This window comes from Pongo abelii, chromosome 10 (assembly GCF_028885655.2).
Source record: "Pongo abelii isolate AG06213 chromosome 10, NHGRI_mPonAbe1-v2.0_pri, whole genome shotgun sequence".
NCBI classification, from domain to species: Eukaryota; Metazoa; Chordata; class Mammalia; order Primates; family Hominidae; genus Pongo; species Pongo abelii.
Window position 1 is genome coordinate 83,328,158 of NC_071995.2, and position 15,504 is coordinate 83,343,661.

At 31.8% G+C, this 15,504-nt stretch overlaps 1 protein-coding gene across 10 annotated transcripts in view; it reads left to right on the forward strand.

Annotated features, from left to right (window-relative positions):
• The window catches only part of LRRIQ1 (leucine rich repeats and IQ motif containing 1), a 243,654-nt gene that overhangs the window by 10,417 nt on the left and 217,733 nt on the right, over positions 1–15,504 (forward strand). For 4 of the 10 annotated variants that reach the window (XM_054527442.1, XM_054527446.2, XM_054527445.1 and 1 more), the window contains exons 2-6: positions 1,307–1,465; positions 3,632–3,743; positions 7,873–7,964; positions 10,325–10,442; positions 11,589–11,812. In XM_054527442.1, the coding sequence (XP_054383417.1) occupies positions 1,331–1,465; positions 3,632–3,743; positions 7,873–7,964; positions 10,325–10,442; positions 11,589–11,812 (681 nt within the window). In that variant the 5' untranslated portion in view covers positions 1,307–1,330. Of the gene's footprint in view, positions 1–1,303; positions 1,466–3,631; positions 3,744–7,872; positions 7,965–10,324; positions 10,443–11,588; positions 11,813–15,504 lie in introns of those variants that run through there. The other 6 variants (XM_063712208.1, XM_054527444.1, XM_054527449.2 and 3 more) reach the window with 3 other exon arrangements.

The following is a 15,504-nucleotide window of genomic DNA, read 5'->3' on the forward strand; positions in this document are numbered from 1 at the left end:
ACTTTTGACAGCTTTAGTGAACTCCAAGTGATTCGTTATCAGCTTAGAACACTTTAATGTAGCCCATTTACAGTGAGACCCATCTATGACTGCACGTCATATACAGTAACCACTAACTGCACGTGGCTATTGAGGACTTGAAATGCAGCTAATCCTAACTGAGATGTGCTGCAGGTGTAAAACACACAACAGATTTCTAAGAATTACTGTCCAAAGAAAGAATATAAACTCTTTGCAAAGATATTAATAATTAATTTTGTTATTACACGTTGAAATATTTTGAATATATTGGGTTAAGTAAAATATATTATAAAAATTAATTGCACTTGATTCTCTTTTGTTTTCAAAAAGTTGCTAATAGAAAATTTAAACTTGCGTAAGTGCTCAAATATGTAATTGGACAGGGGTGATCTAATGAGCCAGTAGATGAACAGAGAGAGTCATGTAAAGGAAATGACTCTTACCTCCACCGTACTCTCCTGCCTCTCTTTCTACATAAAGTTTAGTATACCTGTGCATTTTGCTTTGTAGGCATAGAAAAAAAAATCTAACTTTCCTTCTAATAAAGCTTTTTAAATGCACTTTGAGTTCCATTGCAGGATAATATTTTGCCCTGGTTCTGTCTGGAGTTTCATTTCATTTTGTTTTTCTTTTCTTTTCTTTCTTTTCCTTTTTTTATTTTATTTTTTATTTTTGAGTGAGTGAGGGTGGAAGTTATGGGTAGAACTGATTTTGAGATGATTGAGTAGAGTGAAAGGAGGAATTAACGAAAGGGAAAGAGGATGGAAAGAAGGAATGAAGAAAAGAACAAGAAGACAGGTGGAAAGGTCAGGCCCTTGAGGAAAGAAAAAAAGAAGTTTAAACTAGTGTCATGAAAAATAAAATGATAGCTGACTAGTACGTTTTCAAACCTTTTTTGGGACTAAGACCAACAGTGAAAAATAAAAAACAGAACATTAACAAAAACACATATTACATTGCAACTCATGCATACATACCTACATTTATATGTATTAATAACTGAAACAAATTTTATAAACAATTCTGATCTTTATTATATATAGTGCAATTATATAAACATATAAATCAATAAGAGTATTAGCGTACAATTACAGTTGATCATTTTGTAGTCAAAGTTTAAAAAGAATGATTGAAGAGATAAAACAATGTTTGGTGTAACCATAATAAGGTGTGATAAAAGTTTGTTAAATTAAAACATGTTTAAATAAATATGTTGGATTGGTATGACAAATTAGAGAACGCATAATTTTTAGTGACATATTAGCCTCTTCATTTTTTAAAGCAGTTCTGTGCTTTATTATGAAGAATAATGGACGATGATGATGATGCAAAGCTGAAAGCAGAAATAGAAGCTGAATTGGATAAACTCAGCATTTCCTCCTTGGAAAAAGAAGACATTGAGAGTGATACAAAATCAGAAACCCAGAGTGATGATAGTGATACAGTGAGTATTGCATTTTTGAGCTTTTTAACAGGAGTAGGCTTTTCAGGAGAAATATTACTTTTCTCAGGATATTTTTATATACTTCTCATTTTTAGCAGCATTGCTATAAACAATTTATATAAATATAAATTATATTGAATATATATAGTCACCTATACATCTTCGTAAAATTGGGATTATCATTATATATATTTGTATCCTGATTTTTGTTTTTACTTGTGAACATTTTAGCATGATTAAATTACATGGTAAGAAAAATGTATATGAAATCTTTTGACATATCAAAATGGTTACTTTTGGAAATAAAACAAATTATCCTTTTATTTGGTGTATTTTTACCAATGTTTATATGCTTACAGAGTTTATTCATAGATTTATTCATTTATACCAATATCCTTAATCCAACTGGAATTTATTTTCAGGAATGTTATGAAATGTAGAACTAATTTGAAAATCTCCTGCACATATTGAGCTAATATTTCCAGTGTCTCTTGTTTAACTTTTCTCAATTGATTTGTCATATGTCTTACTGATAGTTATTGTACATATGATCTATCCAAGGTTGTCTATTCTTTTCCATTACTTTGTTCATTATTTTCCTACTGTTGTAGTAAATATTGAGTGGACCAAATTCTTCACATCGTTTTATTATTTGAAAATCTTAACTAAGCTTTTTTTGAAAAAGAAAATTTTTTAAAGATTTCAGAACTTTGTATTTTATTAGGATTGCACTAAACCTACCTACTACATTTAGAAAAATTAATATTGTTACATTATTATGTCTTTTATCCAGAGCTCATTTAAATGAGACAAAAAAATCTGAAATTCTTTATTTGAATATGAAATCCAACAGAATAATGGATTGTATTTTATTTTATTATACCTTTTTATATAAAGGAAGAAGAAAATTTTAAAGCCCTTCTGTTTCAATTAAGATACCTCACTATTATTTATATCACTTAGAATCAATGTAAGTATTATTACCAGGGGAAAAAATTATTAACTAAGGATTTAGAGATTATGAACTATATTTCCCAGGACATAACAACAATCTCTATAATCCAGGTAGCTTAAAATGTTTCTTAGTTAAACAAGAAATAGAAATCTCAATGCAGGACAGATGTCAGAAAAGTATAATTGATATTTTTGTCACTATTTTTAATACACTACTTTATCAGGACTCATTTTATGACATATAATTTTACATGCTTTTCTGTAGTACTAAAAGAAAGGTAATATTTTCTCATTATCTTCTGATGTTCATTCTCAAAACTAAACACTGAAATCCATTAGTTAGGATAGAGAAAATAAAGCTGGCTGTAAATCCTAAATTCAACACATGAAAACCCAGTATGGCAGACAATATTTGTTTTTAGTTAAATAAAAGCAGATGCATATCATGTTCTTCCATATAGAAACATTTATATTGTTTCATTGATGCCATGCTTGAGGTCCCTCAGTGAAGTGTTGTCATCACGTAGATATGTGTAACTTCAAGATTATTATTAAAATTGTTCCTAGATGCTTCAAGTATTTTGTTGTTATGAATATTATTTATTTGCATTATATTTTCTAACTAGTTACGGTGTTTATGGAGGAAGGAATTTTATTTTTGCATCTTGCATATCAATATATTTAGCTATTTAGAAAATTTACAAATCGATTTACATAGGCTATATTGGTAGATATTTTATAATAGCTCACAAATGTGACTAAATTTGTGTATGATAATCACAAAGCCAGTTTTGAATGTAATAAATAATTATATCAGGTATTAGTTTGACATTAAATATTTTGAAAAAATAATCTTGCAGTTTTGATTAATATTTGATAATATTTATTTGAAGTTGGAATTAATCTAAAAATACATACAACTATTGAGGGCATTCAAAAATAAACAGCCTCTAATAAAGTTAACGAAAGTGATGTGTAGGTAACTCTTTTCATTTGTTTTCTTAGAGTTTTCTTGAAATGCATAACCACCTGAAAATTAAAAGTAAACTCTAGCCAAATATATTTGTCTGAACTATGCTGTTTGTATGGAACCTTTTTACTTCATTTACATGTTTTGGTCACATTTTTGATGTGGAATGAAGGGTCCAAAATTTGACACATAATTTTGATAATAAACACTTTCACAGTTTCTTGTATTATTCAAATTTTTAGGATTCAGTTGAATTACCAGAATCAGTTCTTCATTGTATTAACATCATAAAGAACAGGAGTAAAACTGTTGAAGAGCTCATTCTTCAGGACCTGGAAGATACTGATATTTTAAGTAAGTACTATTTGCATCTGTCTGGCAGATAAGCTTTCTGTAAGTATGAACAGATTATAATTTAGTAAACTAAATTGCTTAAAGTTCTTATCTCTTACTGTGCACATGTGTATACATTTAGTGTATTTCTAATATATCTACAGTATATTGGACTGTTGGGTTTAGTTCATTCATTATTTTTTTTTTACTATCTTTCTTAGGTCTTCAGTAAATACCATCAGCATTTTGTTTCGGAAGTCCTAATTAATACCAGACATCCTATTATTTTATATTAAAGAAAATACAACTTATCAAGAGACTGTTTTAGCAATATTAGTATATACATCTTTTTTTGGGAAAAATATTATCATTTGTTTGAAAAGCCCAACAGTATTTTGCTTGAATTGTGCAAATTTACTTCTTGGAATTGTTCTAAGACTAATGGAAAGATCAAAGATTTAATTAGAATTAACCTTGGCTTGGTTTATAATGAGAAATGGCAGCATTCTAAATGTTCAACAAGACCTTTTTTGTTGACTAATAAACCTATTTTAAAAAATGACATAGACAAATATTTAACGTAAAAAATATTCATGATATCTTAAAAGCTATTTTTAAATTAAATGGCATTTATGTATTAGTATAAATTACAGTGTAGATATTCATATTCATTCAATAAATATTGCTTTGTGATAGAATGTGTTCTAGTCACTAAGAATACAGCAGTGAACAAAACAGGCAAAGATTCTGTTTCTCTGTTTTAATGTTCCAGTGTAGGGAGACAGATAATAAACAAATATGCAATATTTCAATAGTGATAACTGCTATGAAGGAAAAAAATGTAAGGAGATAGAGACTGGAGTTTGCTATTTTAAATAGTCAGGGAAGTTCTCTGTGAAAAGGTGATATTTGAGCAATGACTTAATGAATGTAAAGCTGAGCCACGTGGTTATCTAGGAAGCCTGTAATTCTGGAAAGAGGGAAGTATAAAGGCCCACTGAGTGGATTTAATATGTTTGAATAACAGCAAGTAAACGTTTCTGGTTGTATCTGAGAAAACAAGGGATTAGATGATATAGGGCTCTTCCAAACTGTTTTGTGGACTTTGGATTCTGTTCTCAACATATAAAAAATTTTGAGTAAACAATGACAGTATCTGAATTTTATTTGGAAACAATCATTCTGTTGACTGTGTAGAGAATATGCCTTGAGGCAGTCAAGCTACTGCAAGACTATTGCAATAATATGACAAGAGATGAGAGTGGTTTGAGTAGACATGAAGAAATATGGTCATATTCTGGACATTATTTTAAGGTAGAAAGAGAAGCATATATTGGTGGACTGGTACAAAATGAAGAAAGGAAGGTGGCTCCAAGAATTTTGTCCCGAACACCAGCATGAATTGCTATGTAAAGGTTTACTGTATATTTTGACAATGATTATCTATGGTTGAATTATGAAGAATGTTGACATGTTTTGTTTATTTTTACTAAGGTTTAAACACTGAAAATATAAATACATTAACAGTTATACAGCCTATTTATAGCCTAATTATAAAAAAAATCAAGGAAAACACAATTGTAGAAATTAGTTACATGAATTGAGATACAACTACAGTTACAGCAGTGGTTTAGAAAATTATGAGATCTTGTATATGACTCTAATCTAATGTAATCTAATCTGATCTCTAACAAGGTCAAATAAATCAGAGCCTTATAAAAGATATTTGACAATCATAATGAATAAAACAATTTTCCCAGAAAATTTAATTTAATTATTTAAAATGGTTAATTATTTAAATTATTTAAAATTATTAAATTTATATTAGTATAATTAATTATTTTCAGTATAAATTATTAAAATTAATTATTTTAATTTATTAAATTAAAATAATTGTTAAAATTATTAAATTTATTATCATAAGTTTATTATTCATTAAATTGTACTAATATGTATTATTTATTAAATTTGAATTTATTGAAATTTAATTTAAATTATCATCCTGTGTAATACTTTAATAATTTACATTACGTATTCCTTCTTATATGAATTATTTAATTTAAATTATTTATTACATTATTTGTTACACAGGATGATAGTTTAAATTAAAATTAATTAAATTAATGATTTTTCAAGAAAACTTAAATTATCAAAATTATTTGAGAAAGTGAAAAACAAATCAATAATATGGCAAAGAGGTGGAAAGAGATTTCTCAAATGTTGCTAAACTAGGAAAGATGTTACAACTAAATTCTTACAACCTATTAAGGAGCAAAAATACTTTGTTTCTAAAAGCTATATATTTCAGATCAAAATTGTACAAGCATAGCCCAGATAAAAGAAACTAGAAGCTAGTTTCATTTATGAATATAGATGTATTGATTGGAGTTCTCAGTTGTAGTAAACAGACACTCTAGCTACTTTAGGCAGTAAGTTTTTTTGTTTATTTTTATAAGGAGAGATGTTCTGAATATTTATTGCTGTGTTATAAATATAGATGTATTGATCGGGGTTCTCAGTTGTAGAGAAGGGGCACTAGCTGTTTTATGGGCAGTAAGGTTTTTTGTTTATTTTTATAAGGATAGATGTTCTGAATATTTATTGCTGTGAAACAAAGTTAGAAAGTTAAAATAATTTATTATTATATCTTTTGGTTCTGTTGGTTGACTGGGCTCACCTGGACAGTTCTTGCTTGGGTTTTTCATGCATTTATAGTCAGATGTTGATTAAGTCTGTAGTCATCTGAAGGCTTGACTGGATTACAAAAAAAATAGCTCATTAAAATGTCTGGCTATTGATGCCACCTGTTGGCTGGAGAGTTCAGATGTGGCTTTCAACTGGAGGCACCTACATGTAGCCTCTCTCTGTGGCTTTCGCTCCTCAGATCATGTAGATTCTGAGAAGTGTTCTACAGCAAAATACCAAGAGACCAAGGTGGAACCTTGTAGGGCTTATCATGATCTTTTCTCAGACATCATGCGTCATTTCTGCCACATCCTGATGGTCATGCAGGATCAGCCTATGTCCTATGTGAGAGGGAACTACACAGGGTATGTATACCAGTAGGTGTGATTCTTTGGGAGAAACATCTTTGGGGACTGTCTACTAGAATAAGTAACTGAATTATTAATAAGACTGAAGAAGCAGTCTCTAGTCTAAACATCCAAGGTGTAGAAAAAACCCCACATGTATATCATAAAACTGGGCTGCATCAGAAGCTGCTGTCTGCTATACTTAAGAAGTTCAGAGACATTAATCCTCTACTATACACTCCTGTCTCCCAACTCCGAGCTCCCTCTACCACATTCTGGCTCATAGAAATAAAAATATCATCACCTGCCTCCCTTTAGACATAATAATTTATGAAAAAAAAAGAGTTATGTAAATATATTTATGAACATAAACTAAATCACTCTCAGAAATCTAGCTGCAAAGGTATCTGGATGATGTCATTTTTTTCTTTTCGACCTCTCACACAGGAAAGCATGCCAGAAAGGTAGTGAATAGGTGTTAAAAGAAAATCTATAATATCTGACAAAATAGGTGTGAATAATCAGTGAGCCAGCCGAATGGTCCTCTGTAAAGTTAGTTTGCTATTAGGAAATATTACCATGTTATAACATATTAATTGAATGAAAGAAAATAAACATAACTACATCTGCACACACAATTAAAAAATTATAAAATTCAACAACTCATAAAATAAGAAATATAATTCCTCTTCATTTACATGGTAATAATTATAATTTTTTAATTAATATTTTTATTAAAATGTTTTCAATATCTTGTGCAAGGTCATGTCTGGTTTGTGGCAGAGTTGAATTTTTGTTGATTTCTAATCAAGGTGCCATTGCAATATCAAGCCAGGCATGATTCTTTTTGCCTGGGAAATAAACTTCAGGCACTAGAATATGGAAAATGATAGAGTCAAAGCACTTTAGAAATTTATTACTTTTATTTTTAGAATAAAGATAACAGATTTCCTCTATTGTTTATTCTTAATAATTTTTCTGTTATTCTGAGTTACTCTTACTGATCGACAATATACCCTGATAGAATTTGAGGTTAAAAATTAAGAAAGGGTTTGAAATTTTGAGATGTTGTATTATACTCTAATATTGGAAGTTATATGTATTTTTTCTTTCTCTAGGCTGTAGTTATGGAGCAGTTTCTAATAATCATATGCATTTAAGAACAGGACTGTCAACTGAATATGAAGACAGTTCAGAGCAATTAATTAAGGTATATATTCAATATTTGACTTAAAATATTCACTATTACAATTAGAAATTTTCTCTCTTACACAAGATTGATACTTCACTGATTTTAAGTTCACCGATTTAAATATTAAAAATTTAATTATTTTTAAGCAAATCATCTGTGGTTTTATGGTTTCTTCTGGCATATGATATAAAAGCACTCAATTTTCAGTGTTTAAGAATATTAAAAGTGGTGGGTTGAGCCATTTATACCTGGCAATTTAGTGTGCATGTAGATAAAATAGTAGAACTATATTACACAAATTTTGTTGTCTAAAAATTCTGAGGAAAATAATGAATATACTCTTATTTAGTTTTTCTTAGGAATGTACTATGTTCCTGCAGAGACGTTATAGAAAATTTAAATTTACAATACTTTATAGTAGTTTTTAGAAACAAATAAAAGAAAAACTTACTTAAAAAATAAGAAGAGCCTTAGCAGTTTATTAAGTTAAAATCCCACAAATGGATTTAAGAGAAAGTCTCTCCTAAAGATTCACTTCTTAGATTGACTTTTACCTCTCATTTTTTTTAATTATTATTATTATTATTATTATTATACTTTAGGTTTTATGGTACATGTACACAATGTGCAGGTAAGTTACATATGTATACATGTGCCATGCTGGTGCGCTGCACCCACTAACTCGTCATCTAGCATTAGGCATATCTCCCAATGCTATCTCTCCCTCCTCCCCCCACCCCACAACAGTCCCCAAAGTGTGATGTTCCCCTTCCTGTGTCCATGTGTTCTCATTGTTCAATTCCCACCTATGAGTGAGAATATGTGGTGTTTGGTTTTTTGTTCTTGCGATAGTTTACTGAGAATGATGATTTCCGATTTCATCCATGTCCCTACAAAGGACATGAACTCATCCTTTTTTATGGCTGCATAGTATTCCATGGTGTATATGTGCCACATTTTCTTAATCCAGTCTATCATTGTTGGACATTTGGGTTGGTTCCAAGTCTTTGCTATTGTGAATAGTGCCGCAATAAACATACGTGTGCATGTGTCTTTATAGCAGCATGATTGATAGTCCTTTGGGTATATACCCAGTAATGGAATGGCTGGGTCGAATGGAATTTCTAGTTCTAGATCCCTGAGGAATCGCCACACTGACTTCCACAAGGGTTGAACTAGTTTACAGTCCCACCAACAGTGTAAAAGTGTTCCTATTTCTCCACATCCTCTCCAGCACCTGTTGTTTCCTGACTTTTTAATGATCGCCATTCTAACTGGTGTGAGATGGTATCTCATTGTGGTTTTGATTTGCATTTCTCTGATGGCCAGTGATGGTGAGCATTTTTTCATGTGTTTTTTGGCTGCATAAATGTCTTCTTTTGAGAAGTGTCTGTTCATGTCCTTCGCCCACTTTTTGATGGGGTTGTTTGTTTTTTTCTTGTAAATTTGTTGGAGTTCATTGTAGTTTCTGGATATTAGCCCTTTGTCAGATGAGTAGGTTGCGAAAATTTTCTCCCATTTTGTAGGTTGCCTGTTCACTCTGATGGTAGTTTCTTTTGCTGTGCAGAAGCTCTTTAGTTTAATTAGATCCCATTTGTCAATTTTGGCTTTTGTGGCCATTGCTTTTGGTGTTTTAGACATGAAGTCCTTGCCCATGCCTATGTCCTGAATGGTAATGCCTAGGTTTTCTTCTATTACCTCTCATTTTATCCAACTTTCTCTCCTTTCACCTATTTCTCCTCCCTAATGTGTTTAACATAATTTGAAAATTGCTTATATATCTCTTGTTCTTTTTTAATGTTTTACTCTATTGAATTTTTTGTAATACTCAAATTTGAAATATTAATTTAAAATTATTATAGTGTTACTTCCTTGGAATAAATAGCCTGTATCTTTCCAACTATAGTATGGTGAAAATATAATTATGGAAAATAATTGATATAAATGATGTATATATAATTTAGGTTAGAGAATAGTTCTCTTTTGTATCATATAGAATATATAAAAAGTTTGTGTATGTGAACAGTCACTACAGTCAGAAAAATAGAAATATATTAAAAGGAAAACATTAGTAGAAACATTTTGAAGTGATTGTCAGATGGTTTAATTGAATATTGTGGAATAATATTAAATAATATTAAAGACTTATTAGAGTTCTGAAAAACATAAGGAGGGTTACTAATGCTTGCATGGGAAAACTTTTTTATTCATTGTAAAGAGAATAATTATCAATGTGCTGCAGATTTGTATTTGAGAGAAATCTGGAGTACATTAAAATTCTTGGTATATACATATAAATATTTAATGTATTATGAAAATGACAGCTTTACTCTCTATTTTGATTTTCTTTAATCATTGGTACTCATTTAACCTCTTAGATATTATCTGAAATAGAAAAAGAAGAATTTATGAGAAGTAAAACTGATTGTGCCATTCCTGATTTTGTTCCTGAGCCTAGTCCTCATGACTTGCCTATGGATGAACATGTTTTACCAGGTGGACTAAATTGCTTAATGATATGTTTGTTAATTTTTATATGATTGATCATAGTTATCTAAAAAAAATTGGACAGTTGATTTTTGTTCTTTTGATATTTAGAAAAGCAATTACAATGTTTGAAGATTATTGTGCCTTTGCTATACTTACTAAATTACATATCATCATAGACTTTTATGCCTTCTAAATTTACTTGATTTAAATATTTTTTCCACATGTTCAGCTGATTGCAATAGATTTGACTATCCCTGACTTTATTTAGTATCTCTTAAGTATCTCTTAACTATTTCTTAATGACACACATACACACACACACACACACACACACACTTGTGGGTTTTATTTTCATATTAAGTTTTGTGGAATATTTTAAGTCAACTTATGTGACTTTATTCAGTTCAGTGAAATTTCTATGTCTATTCAACAGTGTATTTTATTGTTGCATATTCTTGCTTTGGGAATATGTTGACATTATTTTTTTACTTTAAGATTCCTCAAGGATCTAGAACTAGAAATACCATTTGATCCAGCCATCCCATTACTGGGTATATACCCAAAGGATTATAAATCATGCTGCTATAAAGACACGTGCACACATATGTTTATTGCAGCACTATTCACAATAGCAAAGACTTGGAACCAACCCAAATGTCCATCAATGATAGACTGGATTAAGAAAATGTGGCACATATACACCATGGAATATTACACAGCCATAAAAAAGGATGAGTTCATGTCCTTTGTAGGGACATGGATGAAGCTGGAAACCATCATTCTGAGCAAACTATTGCAAGGACAAAAAACCAAACACCGCATGTTCTCACTCATAGGTAGGAATTAAACAGTGAGAACACTTGGACACAGGAAGGGGAGCATCACACATCAGGGCCTGTCATGGGGTGGGGGAAAGGGGGAGGGACAGCATTAGGAGATACACCTAATGTAAATGACGAGTTAATGGGTGCAGCACACCAACATGGCACATGTATACATATGTAACAAACCTGCATGTTGTGCACATGTACCCTAGAACTTAAAGTAAAATTAAAAAAAAAGAAATTCAGAAAAAGTTACTTTTATACTTAGAATTAGTTTTGACAGTTTTGATCTTACAAATAATGATGTTGTTTTTCTTCATGAGTGCAGATGATGCTGATATAAATTTTGGATACTGTGAAGTGGAAGAAAAATGTAGACAATCTTTTGAGGCTTGGCAAGAGAAACAGAAGGAATTAGAAGATAAAGAGAAAGAAACTCTCAAAGCTCAGAGGGATAGAGAAGAAAAACAATTTCAAGAAGAAGAAGAAAAGCGACATTGCTGGATGAAACAATTTAAAGTTGAAAAGAAGAAATTAGAGAATATTCAGAAGGTATTTTGCTTTTGTTTTTCATGTATTTTTAAAATCAGTAGCTACCTCTGAAGAATATTGATATTTGGATTGTGGTGCAGATTGAGCTTAATAGTATGACTTTTAATTACTCTTTGATAGAGGAAGAAATTGACTGTGAATTAACAGTATTTAATATGAGCTTCTTGATTAGTTTTTATTGAAATTCATTGGAAGGTCAGACACACTTCTGATCTTGGGGGCCAATGGAGTCTATGAATTTCAAGGGTCATCGTGGATAGTCTGAAATTTACAATATAAATTGTTGTTTTTCTTTATATGCTTCTAAACATTGGAAAAAGCAATGAAAAATTCTTGAGTATGCATTAACCTTGCTATATGGTCTGGCATATGACATGTAAAACATATTCAAAAGTAGTTCAACCATTTAGGGACAGTCTGTGCCCCACCTTCATAATTAAGCTACTTCCTTGAACTGGAAACTTTTTGGTGTGAAGTTTTGTACTGTTTTCATTTCTGTCGTATGTGTTGTTGGTGTTGTTTTCCCCCTGGAGATCCACACAATCAGATCATAGTGGTGGTATATCGGTATTGAGAAACTGGTGGATTTTAGGAGCCTACTTGCAGGTCATGAGAACCTTAGAATATTTGGATAACAGGCATGACTGACTTCTCTATCTTTCATGATTAAAGTTGATTTATACATTATCCAGAACTTGCTGGGTTTGAGTGTTGCATATAAAGAACATTAGCTTGTTCAGCATTTTTTAATCCTCCATGTTGAGGACATTTCATTTCTTGACTATGTAGAAAATAAACACATTAAAGGCTGGGCGCGGTGGCTCACGCCTGTAATCCCAGCACTTTGGGAGGCCGAGACGCGCGTATCACGAGGTCAGGAGATCGAGATCATCCTGGCTAACACAGTGAAAGCCCGTCTCTACTAAAAATACAGAAAATTAGCCGGGCGTAGTGGCGGGCGCCTCTAGTCCCAGCTACTCCGGAGGCTGAGGCAGGAGAATGGCGTGAACCCAGGAGGCAGACCTTGCAGTGAGCCGAGATCGTGCCACTGCACTCCAACCTGGGCGACAGAGCAAGGCTCCATCTCAAAAAAAAAAAAAGAAAAAAGAAAATAAACACATTAAAATAAATTGTAATATTGTAAAACCAGTTATGCCATGACTTTTTCTAATAGTAAGATATGAATCTTTAATTTTCCTTTAGTTACGTTTTCTTTCCCATAGACCAGAATGACATAGTCATTTCTGAGATCAAAAGCTTTAAAAAAAAAAATCCAAAATAGGATTGAGTATAATGTAGATTATTGGAGTAGTATTTGTTGGTTTGTACTAAAATGCATAATTGCTATGAAGTATTAGTAGTATTTTCAGATTTAAGAAACATCTGATTTCAATCCTATTCAGCAAAGTTGTCATTTTTATTCGTTTTATAACCAAATTTTGCTGACTACCTTAAGGGCAAAGCATTCAGCTATGCGCTTAGATGATGCAAAAGAGATCTAACAGCAAATCCCACTCTCAAAGAATTATAACTTATTTTTTGAAACTAATTTGCAATTTATCATATAATTATGATTTAAGAAAATGCAATTATATTAGGTGTAATGAATTCCTAATTCATTATGCCTTGGAGCTTAAAAGTTTCCAATGGGACTAGCCCACATTTTGTATGATTGACTCTAAATATATAATTTACCTTCTGTCAGTAGTTCTTTCCTGGGTTGTTTGTTAGCTGCCTCTCCATTCCCCAAAATAGCAATCATAAATCTCTTAAGAATTACACCCAATTCCTCCCCCCTCATTATTAGCAAATAATCACATAACATTTTTTTGCATCAAATACGAACTTTCTCTTTTAATTCCACAGCTATTTAGTATCAACATCTGTACTCATCCTTTTTAATATTATTATTGGCCTTCCCTCCTATCCCAGGAAGAAATGTTTTTTCCTTCTGCCAAAGGTTAGCTTTTCCTCCTCTACTTTATATTTTATCATTTTCAACCTACACATGCTTTTTCTATATGCTGAAACACTCCTATCATCTTCCTCCTTTTTTATTGTTTATAAGCATGTTCAATTTCCTCCCATCCTAAAAATAAAAGAAAAATCATGAGATCATTCTTATGTTTTTCTTTAGCTGTTCTTTGATTGGCTTTTTAAAGGCTGTGTATGATAGGCTTCTTAAAGAGTGGTTATTTATACTGTATCATTTTTTTCATTTCTCATCCAATTCTAATCCTGCTAGGTTTTTTGCAGCATTACCACACTGAATGAAACTGCTCTTGAGGAAGATAACCAATGACTTCTATGTATTATACTTGCAGGTTGTTTTCAGCTATTTTGGCCTCTGTAGCATTTTATGCCAGCAAAAATTTGATGGTTGACCATTTTACTTTCCCTTGACTTCTGTGAGATCACATTGTCTTGATTCTGTCACATCTTTGGCAATTACTCATTGATCTCCATTTTAGACTTCATTTTCTCTCTCTGTCCTTGTGTTTTCCATTAGGCTGTTCCTGCATTGCTATAAAGAAAATGCCTGAGACTGGGTAATTTTTAAAAGTGGCACACACTTTTAAATGACCAGATCTAATGTGGACTCAGAGCAAAATCTCACTTATCACCAAGGGAATGGTCAAAGACCTTCATAAGGGACCTGCTCCCATGATCCAAACACCTCCCACCAGGCCCCACCTCCAACACTGGGGAGTAGAGTTCAACCTGAGATTTGGGTAGGAACTAACATCATGGATTCTATTTTTGTCCCTTTCTTTTCTTACTCCATATACCTCCACCCTTGATAATTTCATCTTAATAAATTCCCTAATGTGTCCTTTATTATGCCTTGGTGCTTAAAACAAATGACCGTTGATAACCAAATCTACAATTGTATCAAAACAAGGTAGACTACATAACTCTCCTACAAAAACTGCACACTCAGAGAACTTTCTGTATCTAAAACTGAATGCATTGTCTTTCTTTCCGAGTTGTTCTTCCCTGGGATTCTTCGTTTTGATAAGCCACATTATCATCATTAGTCCAAGATAGAAAAATGAAGGTAATGTTTTATTCTTCCTTCTTTTTTATTACTATCTTCCCTCCAATTATTGTATTAGCCATCTTCTCATCCATGTACTTTACAGCTCCTTTGTAGTTCAAGCTGCCTGAGGGTCTAACTTGGGATATTTACTATATTCTCTAATTGGTCTCCCTACCTTTGGTCTTACATTTTTCACACTTATCCATAGCACTGTCAGACAACTATTTATTTAAAAATACGTTACTTCCATGCTTAAACCTCATCAAAAATTCCCATAGCTCATATGAGATAATGATCAAAGAACTTTTCCCACTTTTTAAAATATCTGATGAATTGGTAATTTGTGGCAGTTTCAGGTTTACCTTGTCTTTGCATTTGTTCTCACTCTTGCTACCTATCTACAGAAGGTCCTACTGATTCTCACATGGTCATTTCCGATACTTTCTGATACAGTTTGGATGTTTATCCCCTCGAAATCTCATGGAATCACCAGTGTTGGAGGTGGGGCCTAGTGGGAAGTATTTGGGTCATGGAGGTGGATCCCTCATGAATAGCTTGGTGCTCTCCTGATAGTAATGACTGAGTGTTTGCTCCGTTAGTTGCCACAAGATCTGACTGTTAAAAGGAGCCTAGCACTTTCTCCTCTCTCTCT